This window comes from Pan paniscus, chromosome 12 (assembly GCF_029289425.2).
Source record: "Pan paniscus chromosome 12, NHGRI_mPanPan1-v2.0_pri, whole genome shotgun sequence".
Classification (NCBI taxonomy): Eukaryota; Metazoa; Chordata; class Mammalia; order Primates; family Hominidae; genus Pan; species Pan paniscus.
Genome location: NC_073261.2, coordinates 78,558,202 through 78,578,165, shown reverse-complemented (window position 1 = coordinate 78,578,165; position 19,964 = coordinate 78,558,202). Strand labels below are relative to the sequence as shown.

The 19,964-nt window shown below is 38.8% G+C and overlaps 1 protein-coding gene across 8 annotated transcripts in view; it reads right to left on the bottom strand.

The window, feature by feature from the left end:
• Positions 1 to 449: 449 nt before the first annotated feature.
• Positions 450 to 19,964, bottom strand: part of FBXO11 (F-box protein 11) — a 99,126-nt gene continuing 79,611 nt past the window's right edge. For 4 of the 8 annotated variants that reach the window (XM_034953085.3, XM_063594960.1, XM_034953086.4 and 1 more), the window contains exons 12-23: positions 16,179 to 16,396; positions 15,221 to 15,306; positions 13,345 to 13,439; positions 11,939 to 12,061; positions 11,759 to 11,844; positions 6,755 to 6,831; positions 6,197 to 6,340; positions 3,279 to 3,389; positions 2,563 to 2,670; positions 2,125 to 2,233; positions 1,303 to 1,401; positions 450 to 1,221 (exon numbers count right to left, since the gene is read on the bottom strand). In XM_034953085.3, the coding sequence (XP_034808976.1) occupies positions 1,092 to 1,221; positions 1,303 to 1,401; positions 2,125 to 2,233; positions 2,563 to 2,670; positions 3,279 to 3,389; positions 6,197 to 6,340; positions 6,755 to 6,831; positions 11,759 to 11,844; positions 11,939 to 12,061; positions 13,345 to 13,439; positions 15,221 to 15,306; positions 16,179 to 16,396 (1,386 nt within the window). In that variant the 3' untranslated portion in view covers positions 450 to 1,091. Of the gene's footprint in view, positions 1,402 to 2,124; positions 2,234 to 2,562; positions 2,671 to 3,278; positions 3,390 to 6,196; positions 6,341 to 6,754; positions 6,832 to 11,758; positions 11,845 to 11,938; positions 12,062 to 13,344; positions 13,440 to 15,220; positions 15,307 to 16,178; positions 16,397 to 19,964 lie in introns of all 8 variants that reach the window. The other 4 variants (XM_034953083.4, XM_034953082.3, XM_063594961.1 and 1 more) reach the window with 1 other exon arrangement.

Genomic DNA, 19,964 nt, shown 5'->3' with positions numbered 1-19,964 from the left:
TTGAATACTCCACAATATATTAAGTCTAGATGTTATGGTACATGCATACACTTTCAGGCTGTTTTATACCCACTGTCACCAATACACATAAATGGGGGAGGAAAAGCTATGAAACTGTATAGGGCTGTATATATACTTGTCTCAGCTTAATGCAGGAAATTGTTTTAATTTCCAGCAGTTTTGTCTAAACTGTTCAAAAAAAAACTATGAACAGAGTTCAAATACAGGACTGTTTTGAAGAGACTTTCTAAAGTGTACTTAAAACATAGTAGTTTTTTACCTTTCACAAAACTGAGTTACAAGAATACTTTTGTTTTACAGTGCATCCCTTCCTAGGAAGTCTCATTAAAACACTCACTTTTTCTAGGGGTGGTTTTGAATGCTGCACAGGGAAGGGAAGGAAATAATAGTCTTAACTTTTCTTAAAGGATACCAGAAACATTGCTGGATATAATTTAAGATTAGTGTTTTCTCTTTCATAGAAAGAACGTACATACTGGGACATGAGTACAGTTACAGCAAGTCTAGGTGTGCTAACAAAACAGGGCACATTCAAGTACAATAAGATTTTGCTTGAAATTAAAAACAAACTACATGAGATTAAAGCATTAAAATCATATTTCTCAATCTGAATACATGTTAAAAAAAAAAAATCAAAAGGAACGCAGAAGTGCTAGCTCACATTTTTACCATATTACAAAAGCAATTGGTACCCATGTCCATAAAGGCAGCAACAAAGCTGCTTGTCTATTGAAGATTACTACTGCAAATTGGACTGCATTCAATGCTAGTTGTAAAAACACCAGCTTTTCAGAAGTTGGTATCTGTACAAAATTGCAGCTTATTTTCTTCACTTCTGTCCCTTCAAGTCTTTACACAGTAATGCTAAAACACCCAGCTTTGAGATCCTGAGTCAATATATTGCCACTTTCTTTTTGGTAGCTTGAGCTTCATAGTGTCAACTGACCTTGTGTATCCATTTTTAATACAGTCTCTTCCTGTAGCATGGGCAAATATTTTAAATCTTCTTCCAAAAAAATGTTTTAAGTTATGATGTTACAATGGCAGGACTTTTTCTTTAGGGAAGGAATTCAGTTGTGTTGCAATGTATTAGATTCTATAGGTGGAGCAGAGTCATATAGTGTATCTGTATCATGTGTAGGCTCACCAGCTAATGTACAAGGATTAGACAGTGTTCCAGCACCACAGTCACAGAAAAACCTAAAGCAAAATGAAACCCAAATATTAGAAAAGTGAGGGGGAAAGTAATTGGGTAATATATCAAGCAAGTGTGCTACATACCTATCATGTCTAATAAACTCTACATCATGTCCCTGATGGCACTTCTTAATGCAGTTCACACATATGGCATTTCGATCTGTGGTGTTACAAGTATGACATCTAAAAAGCAAAAGCTTAAATTACTTTTCTCAAACATGTCATTAATGCAAAACATTCCATTCTGTTTATATATTACTATGACCTTTGGCTTTAAGAGGACCAAAACAAAATTCTTTGTGGCTCCAGCCCAGATTAATTCTGAAAAGGAACTTCAATGGAGTAAGTGATTTTCCTGTCATCTGTGTCTTCTGAGGGAAGAGAAATGATTTGTAAATTGTATAAAGGCAGTTCTTTCCACTTTAAAAGCCTCTCAAATCTTTCTGGGCTGAAACAATTTTTGGAGGAGTGAAGAGTCAAAACTGTCACAGTGACTGGGATATATCAAACACTTAACCCTGACATCTTTACCTTGAAATTTCTAGGAAAACATTACACAACATGAGTTACATGAATGACATCAGTTACTGTAGCATTAGGTTTTTCCATAGTTATGGTCTTTGTTTTGTTTTGTAGAGACAGGGTCTCCCTATGTTGCCCAGGCTGGTTTAGAACTGGGCTCAAGTGATCCTCCCACTTCAGCCTCCCAAAGTGCTAGGATTACAGGCATAAGCCACCACGCCTACCCACAGTTACAGTCTTAAACACGATCTTCAAGTAGATTGATAAGATTTTCAGTTAGTTATAGTCTCAACACCGGCAAGTAGCCAAAAATGCTAGGCATTGCTAATTTAAAAAGGAAATCAGTCTTCTTCTTTTCAGGACTCAAATATATTTCTAAGTTACCTGTAGAAATCATGCATGGGATAGCTGGTATAACTTGATATTTTATATAAACATTGGCCTCTACTAACAGCCTTTTCTATGGCATCTTGATTGTTCATTATTTTGTTATCTGTAATAAAAGAATAAGTAAAAATTCACAGGAATGTTAATATTTTAAAAACCAAAGATTATAGGATTATTCTAACAGAAGAGCCACTATTTTTAAGAGCTTTAAATGAAGCTAGCCAATGAAGTAATTGTAAGAAATCAGCTTAGAATAGAATTTTCCTTGTATAAGATACTCCAACCATTTAGAACCAAAGCTCTGTTTCTTTCAAAATCTGTCTTAAACTGTTGCTAACTTGGAGAGTGACATAAGGAATCAAGTTATAAAACGGCTTCTGATTATCTTTCATGGCATATTGCATATATTTATAGGTATAACAGACTCCAACATACCTTTCATTGTCACATTAACACCAGATGCTAAAAATAAGCCTCCAAACCGGTTGTTAAAAATCTGATTGCCTTCTAGTGTTGCAGTTGCGTGATTTGTAATTTCAATACCTGAAGTAAAATTTACAAACAAGTAGATACATCACTTTATATTGCTTCTTAAAAACCTGAAATTAGCAAGCAAATGTAAACTGCTTCTTTTATAGAAGTACATTAACCCTCTTAATGTCTACTGAATAAAATGTAGATACTTATTTCAACCACCAACAGTAACATTCACTTATCAATGACTATGGTCAAAACTGCAATTAACTTTCGCACCAACCTAACTGTCTTAAAGTTTAAATACATGATACTTGGATTTCATTTGCATCCATTTTAACATCTCTTTTTCTGTTGCAGATTTAAATTGGTAAATTCATCTGAGGAATTGAATCTATCTGTATTCCTAGTGGTAATACAAGCCTGCATTTATTCTATCCCAATAAATGTTTCATAATCACGACTAAGCAATAAGAGCAATATTTCTTAGGAGTCTGGCTTAGAGTAGAAGAATCCAGAACTTGATTAGGTGCTCTTGTAAGTGAATGAACAGGCATTCAGCCACTTCAGCACACTTTGCACATTTTAGTTAATAAGCAAAACAAAATGAATATACTCCACATCAAACACTTTGCAGAACTATATATAAGCCACAGGTAAGAAAAGAAAATACAAACCTGCAGCAAATCCATCAAATATTCTGTTTTTCCTTAAGATTGGATGACTATTAGTGCTGATGAGAACACCTGCTTGAGCATTCCTGAAAATATCATTTTCTTCAAGGAGACCTATAATAAAATATTTCCTTAGATTAAGGCTAATGCATATAACAGACTACTAACCTTTTGGGTGGTATTTAGGTTTGCTTTTAGTTTCTTATTTAACTGCATGGTAAAATTCACAGGACTATTTTTTCAGCCAAAACAAGTTTATTAGCAATTCAGAGGTATTAAGGATCTAACAAAATTGCTACAATGACGGGTAAGAGCATTCTGACCAATAATCTGCCATCTCCATGATAGCAGGGACCATGCCTAAGTTTACTCACCACTTCATCTTCAGAGCCAGGTTCATAGGTGATTCTCAATGAATATTGCTGAATTAAAGTTAATTCCTTTGAAATATTTCTAGAACCTCTGTATCCTCTTTGTTTTTAGTTCAGGCAAGCAAGCCCTTATTTCTGGCCCTTATTACTATAATCATTTACTGATGAGTTTCCTTTATTCCAGTTTCATCTGCTGCAGTTTCCAATCAGTTAACTGCAACTCTTATCATGCCTCTTTCTCTAACAAACTACTTTCAGAATAAAGTTTAATATCACCTTGGCTTTCAAAATATCCCTCCAACCTACTTGTTTGTCTTAATGTGAGACATGGTTTTATTTCTGTAGACATTTAATCCCTCTGGTATTTCACATTATTGATCTAAACTTTCACCTGGATGAGTGGGAAAAATCTGACTCAGTAACTTCTTGGGGTCCTCCTGTTCACTCCCTGGGTATTAATATTTCTGGGTTCTGTCCCTCATTTCCCTCTGCATACTCTTTGGGTGATCTTACATCTTGCAACTATTACATATACACTGTTGCTTTTTTATTTTTGAGACAGAGTCTCACTCTGCCACCCAGGCTGGAGTGCAATGGTGCGATCTTGGCTCACTGCAACCCCTGCCTCCGGGTTCAAGCAATTCTCCTGCTTCAGCCTCCCAAGCAGCTGGGATTACAAGCACCTGCCACCACACCTGGCTAATTTTTGTATTTTTAGGTTTCACCATGTTGGCCAGGCTGGTCTCAAACCCCTGACCTCAAATGATCCACCCACCTGGGCCTCCCCCAAAGTGCTGGGGTTACAGGCATGAGCCACTGCACCGGGCCACTGTTGCTAATTCTTAAATCTATTCCTTTAGCTTAGTATAATCAATCACATTCTGGTCATAACCAATTTGGATATTCCAGAAGACAACCTTGGATTCAATGTTTAAAAACTGACCTTACTAATGTTTTCCAGAAACCATTTCCTATATAACTTAACCTCAGTGAAAGGTAGTCACCCACCCAAATCAGAATCCTGAGCACCCATCATATTTCACTTTACTTTCAACCCCCATATTAAATCAATGACCCAGTCCTGTTGGTTCCACCCTTTTTATAGAGATACGGTCTTGCTATATTGCCTAGGCTGGTTTCCAATTCCAGACTCAAGTGATACTCCTGCCTTAGCCTCCAGAGCAGCTGGAAGTACAGGTGTGAGCCACTGTGCCCAGCTGGTTCTGTCCTTTTAAGTATCATTAACATGTCCCACCCCCTGCCCCCCCAACCTTTTCACACCCTTATGCTATCATTTTAGTTTAGGCTCTCATTATTTATTGCCTGAGTTATTTCAAGTCCCTGTCTCTAATCTTGATTATTTCCACTACACCTCAAGTGCTATTGCTAAGATGGAGTCCAAACTCCTTACTGCATATGGAATACCTCATGATTTGGGCCTTGCCCCTTCTGTAGCCTCAACTTTCTGTACCTCTTCCCTTACTTTCAGTTTCCTCTAGACTTTTGTTTACGATGTGCTCCACTCCATCACACTATACATTTTATGGATGTGCTGTTTCATTTAGCATATCTCTAGCATCTGTATCATAGTAGTTGGTACAGAGGTGTTAAATCAGTATTTAAAGAATAAAAGTGAAATAACATCTGGAATGGTCTGTTCGCCTCTCCCAAACCCAATTGCCAGTAAATATCTACTCATTTTTCAAAACACGGCTCAAAAGTGATTTGACTTGCGTGAACCATTTCTCAACACCTTGCAAATAAACCATTCTGTATTGTGTGTCTTCACTATATTTTGTAAAAACTATCTGAGATACGTCACTTTACTGAATTACTAGATCATAAGCTCCTGGAGAGTCTGTCAATGGAATCATCACTGCTTGGCTGTAGTATTAAATTTTGTTCATTAAATCTTGGTATGTTAGAGTAATAACTAGCTATTCTATGTAAGATATGTACAAATGTTGGGTTATTGACATTTCAGGAACAGTGATAGATTTGCATTTGGCAGCTCTGTGAATCTCTGTATACATGCATCTGTAAGGGGCAGGCACTATGGAACTTTTGCCTCAATGCAAAGTGAGTTGACCTTTATGAATACCAAACCAGGCACATCTTGGCTTCATTAATTCCACTCTCCAACAAACACAGTTGAAAACAGTTACAAAAGCAATACCCGTTTACTAAAGACATTTTCAGATATTTACAGATCAATTAATTTCTCACATCTATTTCTATAACTTGACTTTGAAGTTTATTATAATCATATTACTATTCTGAATTTTAAAAGGTCCAGAGAATGTAAACAAATTCTATCTTTAAAAAGGCTTACTGACAACTGCAGACTCAAAGTGGCTACAAAAGGAAAAGTATTGTAAACATTTGTCTCTTAACTCTAGGCACTAATCTCCTAAACCAGTTCAACTTGATAAGGAAAAAGACTTGAGATTCACTCATTTATAACTTAGTTAGCAATGTCATTGATCATTAAAGATATGGAAGAATAATGGAAAACTGGATTTTTCACTAATGCAAAATTAACAACAATACCTCGACCCCCATTAAATATACAGATGCCACCATCTCTTCCATCATGGATTTTATTTCTTCTTAGTGTAGGATTACTATCTGTCTTAATCCAGACTCCAGCCATTGCATTGTCAAATATTTCATTGTCTTCTATACAGCCTAGACCTATAAATGCAAAAATGTAGGTTATCTAGAAGGTATATTTCTTTTTAATTTTTTTTTTTTTTTTTTTTTTTTTGAGACAGAGTCTCTCTCTGTTGCCAGGCTGGAGTGCAGTGGCGCGATCTTGGCTCACTGCAACCTCCACCTCCCGGGTTCAAGTGATTCTCCTGCCTCAGCCTCCCAAGTAGCTGGGAATACAGGCGTGTGCCACCATGTCCAACTAATTTTTGTAATATTTAGTAGAGACAGGGTTTCACCATGTTGGCCAGGCTGGTCTTAAACTCCTGACCTCGGGTGATCCACCCATCTCGGCCTCCCAAAGTGCTGGGATTACAGGCGTGAGCCACCGTGCCCGGCCTAGAAGGTGTATTTCTAAAGTTTATTAACACAGAAAAAAAGATGACAGATTAAACATACCAGAATTATAAACTAGAATTCCACCATTCTGTCCTCCCCAGATTTTGTTGCGTCTGATTTTGGGGTTGCTTCCAGTCCTGTAAATAGAATAGACAATAATACCATTTCAATAGCTTCTACTCCCATATTTTCATGTTACGTGAGGTAAACAGTGGAGAAATCCACATAAGTCACTTAGTAAGAATTAACTATACAATGGAGTCCAAGATGCCCTGAGAAGAAAGTGGTTTAATTTTGCTTAATCCTGTACTTCCCACAGAACATACTTTACTACAGATTATTATTGTAGAGTTTCCTAACATGTAAACTAAATGGGGTTATATTAAGTGACATATATTCCCCTCATATGTAAAATGAAGGACTGAATTACAGGCATGCCTTGGAGATAACTGCAGGTTCCGCTCCAGACCACCATAATAAAGCGAGTATTGCAATAAAGAGAGTCGCGTGAATTTTTTGGTTTCCCAGTGTCTTTACATTATACTGTCGTCTATTAAGTATGCAATAGCATTTCATAAAAAAAAGCACATACCCTAACTTAAAAATACTTTATCGCTAAAAAATGCTCATAACAATCTAAGCCTTCAGGGAGTCTTTTTTTTTTTTTTTTTTTTTTTTTTTTTAAAGAGATGGGGTCTTGCTCTGTCACCCAGGCTGGAGTTGCAGTGGCATGATCATAGCTCACTGCAGCCTTGAACTCTTGGGCTCAAGCAATCCTCCTGCCTAAGCCTCCCGAGTAGCTGGGACTACAGGTGCACACCACCATGCCCAGTTAATTTTTCTATTTTTTGTAGAGATGGAGTTTTGCCATGTTGCCCAGGCTGTTCTCAAACTCCTGGCCTCAAGTGATCCGCCTGTCTCAGTCTCCCAAAGTGCTGGGATTACAGGCATGATCTGCACCTGACCAACTGGCAATCTCTTAAAATAAGACAATTAAGTTTGCCACATAGACTGACTCTTCCTTTCACGGAAGATTTCTCTGTAGCATGCAATGTTATTATAGCATTTTGCTCACAGTAGAATTTCTTTCAAAATTGTTGTCAATCCTTGCCAACCCTGCTACTACTTTATTAACAGGCTTATGTAATATTCTAAATCCTTTCTTTTCATTTCAACTATGTTCACAGCATCTTCAACAGGAACAGACTCCACCTCAAGAAAAACCACTCTTTGCTCATCCGTAAGAAGCAATTCCTCATCTGTCCAAGTTTTATCATGAGGTTGCAGCAATTCAGTCACATCTTCATGTTCCATTTTCTAATTCTACTTCTCTTGCAATTTCTACCACGTCTGGAATTAGTTCCTCCACCAAAGTCTTATACCCCTAAAGTCATCCATGAGGGTTGGAAGCAACTTCTTCCAAACTCCTGTTAATTTTTTTTTTGTCCTGGCCATAAAAACATTTATTTTTGTATTTAGGTTTGATGAATGAACAGCCACGCAGAAATGTGATTGGACACAAAGGATCTGGCCTAACAGTGACGGACAGAGTCGGGAAACCCAGCAAAGCCGCTCTGTACAATTCCCCTTCCCCTGGGTACCCCCCTCGGGAATTAGGATCTTCCAGGGAGAAGGGAGAGAGTGACCTAGCTAGGTTTTATGGCTGGGTTTGAGAGAAAGGAATTCTAGTTTCTAAGACCTGCTTTGAGGAAAAGGAATTCTGGTTTCTGGGACTCAATTTGGGGGAGAAAAGGAGGCAGGAACCAGGAGGGAAGGACAAAGACCTGGCTTCTGAGGCCTTCCAGTCTCCTCTGGGTCAGAGTAGTCCGCATGCCAAGGTGCCATACTTCGGGGTTTAATGAGCCCTGACAGCAGGTCCTTGCAGATTTCACAGGTAACTTGTGATCCAAGTAACTGGCTTTCAGTCCCCCAATTTCAGAGAACTTTAGCAAAGCCTGGTTGAAATTGGCCAAGTGTTAGAAGAACCTCTTCAAAGCTGAAATTCATAGAGTTCTTCAGCCGAGGGCGTAAGAATCCCAGATGTAAGGTTAGCAAGAGTTAGAAGTTCCGGAGTCTTCCCCGCATGCCCCAGCTCTTGAGCCATCAACGGGCCAGAAGCTCACAATATTTGATCCTCCTGTGGCTCAGCAGGGATGTGTTTTAGAGCAGCATGTTCAGAATGAAACTGGCGCACTTAGTCAAGCCTCGAGGGCCTTTTGAAGCCATGCGTGGCCCACGCTGGCCTCATGGGAACACAGGTGCTCCAGCACCCGATGTGTTCAGGACTAGGTAGGGGGGAAACTTCAGCCCTGAAAACATCCCCCTGCTGTCTAGATCAGCCTGCCCCATGGCCAAGGGCGGTGAGAACCCTGGCGACCCCTTGGGTTGCACCTCTGCCAGTACTACAGTTTTGCACTTTGTGGGCAGAATTTTTTTATTTTTTATTTTTTTTTTGAGACAGGGTCTCACTCAGTCATCCAGGCTGGAGCACAGTGGTATAATCATAGCTCAGTGCAGCCTCGACTTCCTGGGCTCAAGCGATCCTCCCACCTCAGCCTCCCGGGTAGCTGGGACCACAGGCGCATGCCACCATGCCTAGCTAATTTTTTCTATTTTTTACAGAGACAGGGTTTTGCTATGTTGCCCAGGCTGATCTTGAACTCCTGGCCTCAGGAGATCCTTCCACCTCAGCCTCCCAAAATGCTTGGATTACAGCACTTTTTCAGATCTCCTCCCAGGAATCATGAATGTTCTTAATGAAATCTGGAATGGTGAATCCTTTCCAGAGGTTTTCAATTTACTTTGCCCAGATCCATCAGAGGAATCACTATCTGTGGCAACTACTGCTTTCTAAAAAGTATTTCTTACATACAAAGACTTAAAAATTGAAATCACTCCTTGATCCACAGACTGTGGGATGGATGCTGTATTAGCAGGCGTGAAAACAACAATCTCCTTGTGCATCTGCATCAGAATTCTTGGGTTACTGGGTGCATTGTCAATGAGCAGTAATATTTTGAAATATTTTTTCTGAGCACTAGGTCTCAGTGGACTTAACATATTCAGTAAACTGTACTGTAAATTCATGTGCTATCATCCATGATTTGTTGTTCCCTTTATAGCGCACAGGCAGAGTAGATTTAGCATAATTCTTAAGGGCCCTAGGGTTTTCATAATGGTAAATGAGCACTGCCTGCAACTTAAAGTCAGCAGCTGAACTAACCCTTAACAAGAGATCAGCTTGCCCTTTGAAGTCAGGCATTGACTTCTCCCCTCTAGCTATGAATGTTCTGGATGCATCTTCTTCCAATATAAAACTATTGAGTCTACACTGAAATCTGTTTAGTGTAGCCACCTTCAACAATGATCTTAGCTATATCTTCTGGGATAACTTTCTGTAGCTTCTATCTCAGCATTTGCTGCTTCACCTTGCACTTAGCTTTTTTTCTTAAACCTCATGAATCAACCTCTGCTAGCTTCAAACTTTTCTTCTGCAGCTTCTTTACCTCTTTCAGCCTTCATAGAACTGAAGAGAGTTGGGTCCTTGCTCTGGATTAGGAATTGGCTTAAGGGAATGTTGTGGCTGGTTTGTTCTTCTATCCACATCACTAAAACATTCTCCATATTAGCATAAGTCCATTTTTTTGTTATTATTTTATTTTGCTTTGAACCCTGAGAAACTAAGCAATAAGGTTGTTTTGCTTTGCTTTATCATTCATGTGTTTACTGGAATAGCATTTTTAATTTCTTTCTAGGACTTTTCCTTTGCATTCACAACTTAGCTAACTGGACAAGAGGCCTAGCTTTTGGGCTATTCAGCCTTTTGACATACTTTCCTCACTAACCTTAATCATTTCTAGCTTTTGATTTAAAGTGAGAGATATGCAACTCTTCCTTTCACTTCAACACTTATAGAGGCCATTTGAGGATTACTAATTGGCCTAATTTCGATACTGTTGTGTCTCAGGCAATAGGGAAGCCTGAGGAGAGGGACAGAGATGGGAATGGCTGCTTGGTGGAACAGTCAGAACACACACAACGTTTACAGATGAAGTTTGTTGTCTTGGGCGCAGTTAATGGTGTCCCAAAACAATTACAATAGTAACATCAAAGATCACTGATCAGGGTGGGTGTGGTGGCTCACGCCTGTGATCCCAGCACTTTGGGAGGCTGAGGCGGGTGGATCACCTGAAGTCAGGAGTTTGAGAACAGCCTGACCAATATGGAGAAACCCCATCTCTACTAAAAATACAAAGTCAGCCAGGCATGGTGGCACAAGCCTGTAATCCCAGCTACTTGGGAGGCTGAGGTTGCAGTGAGCCGAGATCGTGCCATTGCACTCCAGCCTGGGCAACAAGAGTGAAACTCCGTCTCAAACAAACAAAAAGGATCACTGATCAGAGATCACCATAACAGACATAATGATAATGAAAAAATGTGAAGTACTCTAAGAATTATAAAAATGAGACACAGAGACAGGAAGTGAGCACATGCTGCTGGAAAAAAATGGCAGAGAGATCTGCTCAACACAGTATTGCCACAAAACTTCAATTTCTGAAAAAACACAGTATCTGTGAAGCACAATGAACTGTAAAGTGTAATAAACAGAGGTAAGCCAGTATATGATCATTAGTACTGCTAGAATTCCAAAGACTTAAAATATTAGAGGGGTATCAAAAACTATTAATTTTACAGAAATAGCATAAAACAGAAGCTTCATTTTATTGAGTGCCAATGATATGCCAGGCATAATGCACAAGTATTTTAATACAGACTTCCACTCTCCAAGTATGAAGGATCATATTGGCAGCTGATGTGACTCTCATAGTGGAAAGCAGAACGGTGGAAGTGAGCTCTTATGGCACATGTGCCAGTGGCTTCTGTCCTCACCTAGACCAAGGAAAGCTACATTCTGACACTTTAAGTCAAGATTATTTTAAGAATGTGAATATATATACAATAGGGGGATAAAGATTGGGCATTAAACAATAAGCAAATTTCTTTTACACACCCCACATACTCCTAACTCCCTCCCAAAAGATAGCCAAATATGAAAACATTTACCTTATCTGAACCCCTGAATACATATGATTATAGATATCATTGTCTTCTAGCACTCCATGTCCATTGTCATAAAAATAAACACCAACCTAAAATTTAAAAAAAAAAAAAAAAAAGCTTTTTCAAGGGACAAGTATTTACAAAACAATGTATTTCCCATCCAAGAGTCCAGGCTAATCCTACCTGCTTGCCACTGTGTATCCGGTTTCTTCTCAGTACTGGAGTGCTGCCAGTTGTCACCCAGACTCCAGCTAGAGTGTTACTATAAACTTCATTCTCTTCTATTACTCCTTGTCCCTTTTCATGCTAAATAAAAATTACACTGGTTATAATATTTATCTTCTATAAGCAAGGCGTTTATACTCTGTTACCCCCTTTATAGACAGTTAAAAATTTTTCCATTTTTGTTTTTTCATCCGAGTAAGGAGGTAATGGCAATATTCTTTTGTTTTGTTTTGTTTTGAAATGGAGTCTCGCTCTGTCGCCCAGGCTGGAGTACAGTGGTGCGATCTTGGCTCACCACAACCTTCGCCTCCCAGATTCAAGCAATTCTCTGCCTCAGCTTCCCAAGCAGCTAGGATTACAGGCGTCCGCCACCACGCCTGGCTAATTTTTGTATTTTTAGTAGAGATGGCGTTTCACCATCTTGGCCAGGGTGGTCTTGAACTCCTGACCTCGTGATCCACCCGCCTTGGCCTCCCAAAGTGCTGGGATTACAGGTGTGAGCCACCGCGCCCGGCCAACATTCTTTTTATGTAGCCTCTACCTGAGTTTTAAGCTTTCAAAAATTTTATACTGTTCTTTAAGTGGTTTTATACTTTTAATATCACAGTAAGAGTAGCAGTAGCATTCAATTTTCTTTAGCAAAAGAAATTAATTCACCCTAGGATGTGTAACAAACTGACGACCTCTCATTTAGTAATAAATTAACAGTTACTTCAAAGCTATTTCTGGAGAAATCAATTCAAAATGATATGGCTTCATGTTCCCAAAATTTTTACTTTTAGCAGGTAACTGAGGACATGTGCATCTCTAGAACCATAAATGAAAATTAAAAGTAATGCCTTGCATAAGGACCTTTTTGAAATTTCCTACATTTTCTTACTTGAATCAGTTGCAAAATTTTAGATACCATGAGTGAAGACGATTAATACACAGGTTTCAAAATTTTGAAAGTTATTATATTTTAACATAAATTCAAATGAAAAAGTGGCAGAACTTCGTGACTCATACAGTAGTCATACTCGTAAAATTCTGGTGTAACAAATATAATAGACTGCAAATGAACTGCTGCTGAGGCTAGCCCATATTGCCAATAATAAAGACTTTAATAAAAAGGTGTTTCTCTTATGCCTAAATTTAGTCAGCTGCTGAGTAAATTTTACATAATTAAACACAAACTTAAAATCAGAAGTCATTAAGATACTGGCAGGGAGAAGAAGAACGTTATTTATTGTCTAACTATTAAAGACAGTCACAAATTCATACCTCAAAAGTTGAATATGGCCTACCTAAAAGCTTGAGGAGAAACCCTTTATCCCCATGGTTTTGATGCATGAGTTTATAGGGAACTATATACATTAACTTACCACATAAATCCCACCATGCTGGCCATCATGAATTTTGTTATGCCGAACAATTGGACAACTGTTTGTCCTAATTTGAATTCCTGCTAATGCATTGCCTATTTAAAAATAAAAGTTACAAGGTCAACATTTGTGAGCCTAGAGAATACAGTAAGGATTTTACATTAGGTAGTGGTTAAAATTCTTACACTAGAATTTTAGTGACCATTACAAGACAAAATTAAGAGAACTAGAAGTGTAAATAGATGCAGAGAGCTGCAGGCAGTATAGCATAGTTGTGCTATGCTATACTGTGCTATGCTATGCTACAGTTGTGGAGCCGAGCTGCCACATTTCGAATCCCAGGAATTCCACTTCCTGTGTGACCCTGAGTAAGTAATTTAACCTCTTTGTGCCTCTGTATACTGATCAGTAAGTATCTTTGTGCCTCTGTATCCTTATCAATATTTAATGGTATCTACCTCACAGTGTTGATGTATTATATGACTTAACTCAGGTTAAGATGCTCCGCAGAGTGCCTATACTTAGTAAAGCTTTATGTAAGTATTAACCAGGTTAGAGTTACCAGAAGCGAAAGCCCAGGCACATACTGGTGTCTGGCACACAGATATCTACTGACTGTTTGCTGATTTAATGTTCCTAAAACTTTAATGAGGAATAAATATTTTCTTTCTCTAATTAGCACAAAGTATATTAAACTACCACAGAAACAATTAACTATTAAAAAACAGAGTGAAACTACGGAAACTGCAGATATTCCTTGGGACTAAGGTCTTATTTATATTTTCATCCCTGGTATCTGGCATAGTGCCTGTGAATAAATATCACAGAATAATCTTTATTAAGCATTTAGGCCAGGCGTGGTGGCTCATACCTGTAATCCCAACAATCTGGGAGGCTGAGGCTGAAACAGGCAGCTCACTTGAGGCCAGGAGTTCAAAACCAGCCTGGCCAACATGGCAAAACCTGTCTCTATTAAAAATGCAAAAATGGCCAGTCGCGGTGGCTCACACCTGTAATCCCAGCACTTTGGGAGACCGAGGCAGGCAAATCACAAGGTCAGGAGATCGAGACCATCCTGGCTAACATGGTGAAACCCCGTCTCTACTAAAAATACAAAAAATTAGCCAGGCGTGGTGGCGGGTGCCTGTAGTCCCAGCTACTTGGGAGGCTGCGGCAGGAGAATGGCGTGAACCTGGGAGGTGGAGCTTGCAGTGAGCCGAGATTGCGCCACTGCACTCCAGCCTGGGTGACAGAGAGAGACTCCGTCTCAAAAGAAAAAAAAAAAAAGCAAAATTGAGCCGGGCATGGTAGCATGCACCTGTAATCCCAGCTACTCTGGAGGCTGAGGCATGAGGATCGCTTGAACCTGGGAGGCAGGGGTTGCTGTGAGGTGAGATTGTGTCACTGCACTCCAGCCTAGGCAACAGAGTGAGACTCTCTCTCAAAAACAACAACAACAAAAATTAAAGGGCAGCGCATGAGACTCACACCTGCAATCCCAGAATTTTGGGAGACCAAGGCGGGAAGATCACCTGAGGCCAGGAGTTCAAGACCAGCCTGGTCAACAAGGCAAAACCCAGCCTCCACAAATAAATGAGTGGGGCATGGTGGCACATGCCTGTAGTTCTAGCTACCAGGGAGGCTGAAGCAGGAAGATCACTTTGAGCCCAGAAGTCTGAGGCTGCTGTGAGCCATGTTTGTGCCACTGTGCTCCAGTCTGCACAAGAGAGTAAGACCTCATTTCTTTAAAAAAGAAAAAAATTAAAGAGCTGGATCAGTGCTTCCACTTGGGTAGTTTCAAAATGTTCCATCATTCTGCTAATATCAAGAAGACATACAAATCTGTAAGTTTTATAGAACAAAACCATATGCTTACCATAAATGTCATTTCCTTCAATAAGGCCTCGTCCATCACCAAAGATGTAAACTCCTCCTTGATTTCCATTAAATATAGAATTTCCCCTATAATTATGCGAAATAAAAAAAAAGAAGACATCTATTCAGCCAAACTTACTTGTTTTATACAACGGTAAGGCCCCTCATGGTCATATAACAAATTACATAACTTCTAAGGCCTCAATTTCTTCGTTATTTCTAAGGCCTAAGACTTTGGAAAAGTCAGACTACTATTTGAAAGAACATATGTAGCATTCTTAAAAATTCCCCTCAAAACAGCTAATACATTCAAAACAATTTTTTAGCTGATCTAGAAACATTTGATGACTATTAACAAGATGGAAATCCCAAAATCTACTTCCATAAAGCCAATGGAAAATAAAATTTGACAATTAAAAATAATTCATAGTGTTTGATTAAATTATAATACCTCTGGTTCTACAATTTTGGCTTATTAAGGGAAAATGACAGCTTGCAGTTTTTGACTTTTTGATAATTTTAGTCTTTCTGGCCAAGAATCTTTGAGATATTTTTCCTGAATTATTCTATTTGCTAACTTCAGAAAAAAGAAGACAAAGTCCTTCAAGCTCCAAGGGGAGGTAACAGTCCTATTTACTCATCTATAATGCAGAGGTAACAGTCCTATTTACTCATCTATAATGCATTTTGATGAATTTAAAATAAAAATCACAGCATTTGCAATTTTTCATAATATCACATATGGTTTATATCACTAATAAAAAGAAAAATAAAAACACCAAAAAATAAATCTGCAATAGCTATGGCTCATTCAGATGCACAGACTTTAACTAGGAAAATCTATTTTACAGGAGTCAAATGTCTAACAAAAACTTTCAAGAGTTAAAGCTCAATATCTTGACTTTTAAGCAAACCTTGAAGTGAAAAAGTAATTTTCACCCATAATTATATGTAAATACCTTATTGTTGGGTCACTATTTGAGGTAATCCATACACCTGCAAAGTTGTTTGCATAGATTTTATTCTCTATGAATTGTCCTCTTCCTTTTTCATGGACATATATTCCTCCAGTCTGCCCATGGTGAATTTCACATCGAACCACTGTAGGGTTAGCATAGGCTTTTACTTCAAAGCCTGCTATCCTATTTCTGTGTATATTGCAACTTTCAAAGTAACCCTGAAAAATACAGAAATTAAATCTGTAGGTAAAGCCTACTTTACAAAAAAAGAAATGCCATTTAAAAAACATTTCAATGCATATCTAAAAATTAAGTATTAGAAACATTTAAGGCTGGGCGTGGTGGCTCACGCCTGTTAATCCCAGCACTTTGGGAGCCCTAGGAAGGTGGATCACCTGAGGTCAGGAGGAGACCAGCCTGGCCAACATGGTGAAACCCCGTCTCTACTACAAATACAAAAATTAGCTGGGTGTGGTGGCTCACACCTGTAATCCCAGGTACTTGGGAGGCTGAGGCAGGAGAACTGCTTGAACCCGGGAGTCAGAGGTTGCAGTGAGCCGAGATTGCGCCACTGCACTCCAGCCTGGGTGACAAGAGCAAAACTCCGTCTCAAAAAAAATTTAAAAAAAGTTTAAGAATAAAAAGTAGGTATATATACTAAGCTTCAAGTAATGATCATGGAAAGAAAAAGATTTAAATGTTTTAATTTTTTTTTTTTTAACAGACAAGGTCTCACTCTGTTGTCCAGGCTGGAGTACAGTGGCACAATCATAGCTCACGCAGCCTCAAACAATCCTCCCGCCTCAGCCTTCTGAGTAGCTAGGACTATAGAAAGGCACACACCACCATGCCTGGCTAATGACTTAAATGTTTTAGCAAAACAAAGAACTATACATCCTCTAATAAGTCCAAGTACATTCAAAGGCATGAAGGAAAAACAGCAAAACATCTATTCGATAAATGTAGACGAATACCATTAACTAGTAAGTACATATCCTTCAACAAAAGGTTAAAGTCATTAAGAATATAAACTCTGGCTGCCTTAAAAATGTCCCAACAAGTCAGCTTCTAAAAGTTGTGGCTGGGCCTCCCAGCACTTTGGAAGACCGAGCAGGGAGGACTGCTTGAGCCCTGGAGCTCGAGACCAGCCTGGGTAACAGTGAGACGTCGTCTCTACAGAAAAAGTTAAAAACAAAATTAGCCAGGTGTGGTGACATGTGCCTATAAGCCTAGTTACTAGGGAGGCTGAGGTGGGAGGACTGTTTGAGCCTGGGAGGTTGAGGCTGCAGTGAGCCGTAACCACACCATCGCACTCCAGCCTGGACAACAGAGTCTCAAAAATAAATAAAGGTTGACCAAAGAACACAATCAGAGTCTTAAAATAAGAGCAATTTTTTAAAAAAGTTCACCTTAGCCCATTAATAGAGAACTGGCTAAATACAATGTTTTTGAAGACTTATGTTCATCCTACACATGTTAAATGAAAAGAACAAGTTTTAAAGTAGTATACATTATGTATAATCTCAATTTTGTTTAAAGGGAATTTGAAGGATGGAACAAAAACATGAGATGATTATGAGTGGTGGAATTATGGATAATTATGTGTTTCTTCATACTTTGAATTTCTTAAATTTCCTATATAATGGACATGTTTTACTTTTATAATGATAATGGAAGTTACCATAATTCTGATATCCTTAGGCCAAAGACTAAATGCAGACTGAATATTAAGAAAAAACGGAATGTGCTTACTCTCTTTCCTCTTTAAAATCCTTTCAGCACTAAGTATTTTTCTCATGTTACTTCCATGTATTGCCTTATATTATTTCTATATTTATATATGTCAATTTCTACCCCATTGTAAGCTCCTGTCTGGACTATTCTAACTTCTGGAGCAGGTATGTAAGACTTTACACACAGTAAGTACTCAAACAAGATTTGATGAATTTTTTTTGCCAAATTTAGTAGAGGTTAAAAAGGGGATATTCTGAATACTCTAGTATACTATATGTTTAACTCTTCAAGAAAACAGGCCTCCAAGAATAACATACAAAAGTAGTTTTCAGACTTCATTTTCTAATAAAGAACAAATTATCTATAAATTATATCTCCATATTTGGATTATAACCTTATTCTTTTTTAAAACAAATCAGGAGCTATATAAAAGATAGCGTCTTCAAATAGAAAACTTTTTCTTTGATTTTATACAGAATAAAAGTGAATACACACTGGGTGTATAACTACACTGTTATGGCAAAACTGACCATCAAAAAAACAAAAAGAGGCTAGACAAAGAGACCTTAATACTAGATTATTCACCATTTCAGATGTTTTCACCCATGAGGAGGGAGCACAATTAGTATAACTCTTAGTCTCTCTCTGCCAAGAGGTGAATGACATATCTGGTGGATTTTTTCTTCTTCTTCTTTTTTTTTTTTTTTAGAGACAGGCTCTCACTCTGTTGTCTGGGTTGGAGTGCAAGGGTGCAATCACTCACTGAAGCCTCAATCTCCTGGGCTCAAACGATCCTCCCCACTCAACCTCCCAAGTAGCTGAGACCACGGGTGCATGGCACCAAGCCTGGCCAATTTTTGTGTTTTTAGTGGAGATGGAGTTTCATCATGTTGCCCAGGCTGGTCTCAAACTTTCAGCCTCAAGCAATCCTCCCGCCTTGGCCTCTCAAAGTGCTGGGATTACAGGTGTGAGCCACCATGCCGGGCCGACAAATCTGACTGGTAAACTTTTACAGTGCTGCAAGCAAAATTTGATACCTCTGAATGCAGTGATACAGTAAAAAAAAATTGATATACACTAAACAGTATTCAAATGCAAGGGATAATCTTTTTGTTTTCTTTAGGTTTTGATTTTACAGAGTTAAGAGACTCAAGTAGATCCACAAGTTTTTTTGTTTTTTTTTTGAGACGGAGACTCACTGTCACCCAGGCTTGAGTGCAGTGGCACGATCTCGGCTCACTGCAACCTCCACGTCCCGGGTTCACGCCATTCTCCTGCCTTAGCCTCCCGAGTAGCTGGGACTACAGGTGCCACCACCATGCCCAGCTAATTTTTTGTATTTTTAGTAGAGACAGGGTTTCACCATATCAGCCAGGATGGTCTCGATCTCCTAACCTCGTGATCCACCCGCCTCGGCCTCCCAAAGTGCTGGGATTACAGGTGTGAGCCACCGCGCCCGGCTGATCCACAAGTTTTTTAAGGCAAATAGCAGCCCTCTCCCTCATTTCCTTTATCCAGAGGGCCCCACTTTTAATTCTTTTAGCTGATTCTTTTGATTCACCTCTATTTTATTAAGTGACTCACTGTACTTAGTCTTCACTTTCCAGTTTTAGGTATTATCCACTGACTTCTATTATGGGACAGCAGAATTTAGCTCTCCTACCTCTCTATCCCCCACAATATATACTCACACATTGTATCCTTTCAGTGTAGTTTTACCTTAATTTTGGTTAGATTAGTGTGCTATTCAGAGTTGAGCCATAAAATATGACTTCTTTGCTGCACAATTTTTTAGATTTTTTTCTCCTTTGCTTAGCTTTCTAGTGACAACTTTATCCTAAACTTGTTGCTAGTTGTCCAAATCACCTCTTCTTTTCATTTATTTTTTTGAGACAGAGTCTCACTCTGTTGCCCAGGATGGAGTGCAGTGGCCCAATCTTGGCTCACTACAACCTCTGCCTCCCAAGTTCAAGCGATTCTCCTGCATCATCTCCTATAAATCACCTCTTAATACATTTACATTTATATTAGGTTTACCAATTTATCTTTCTG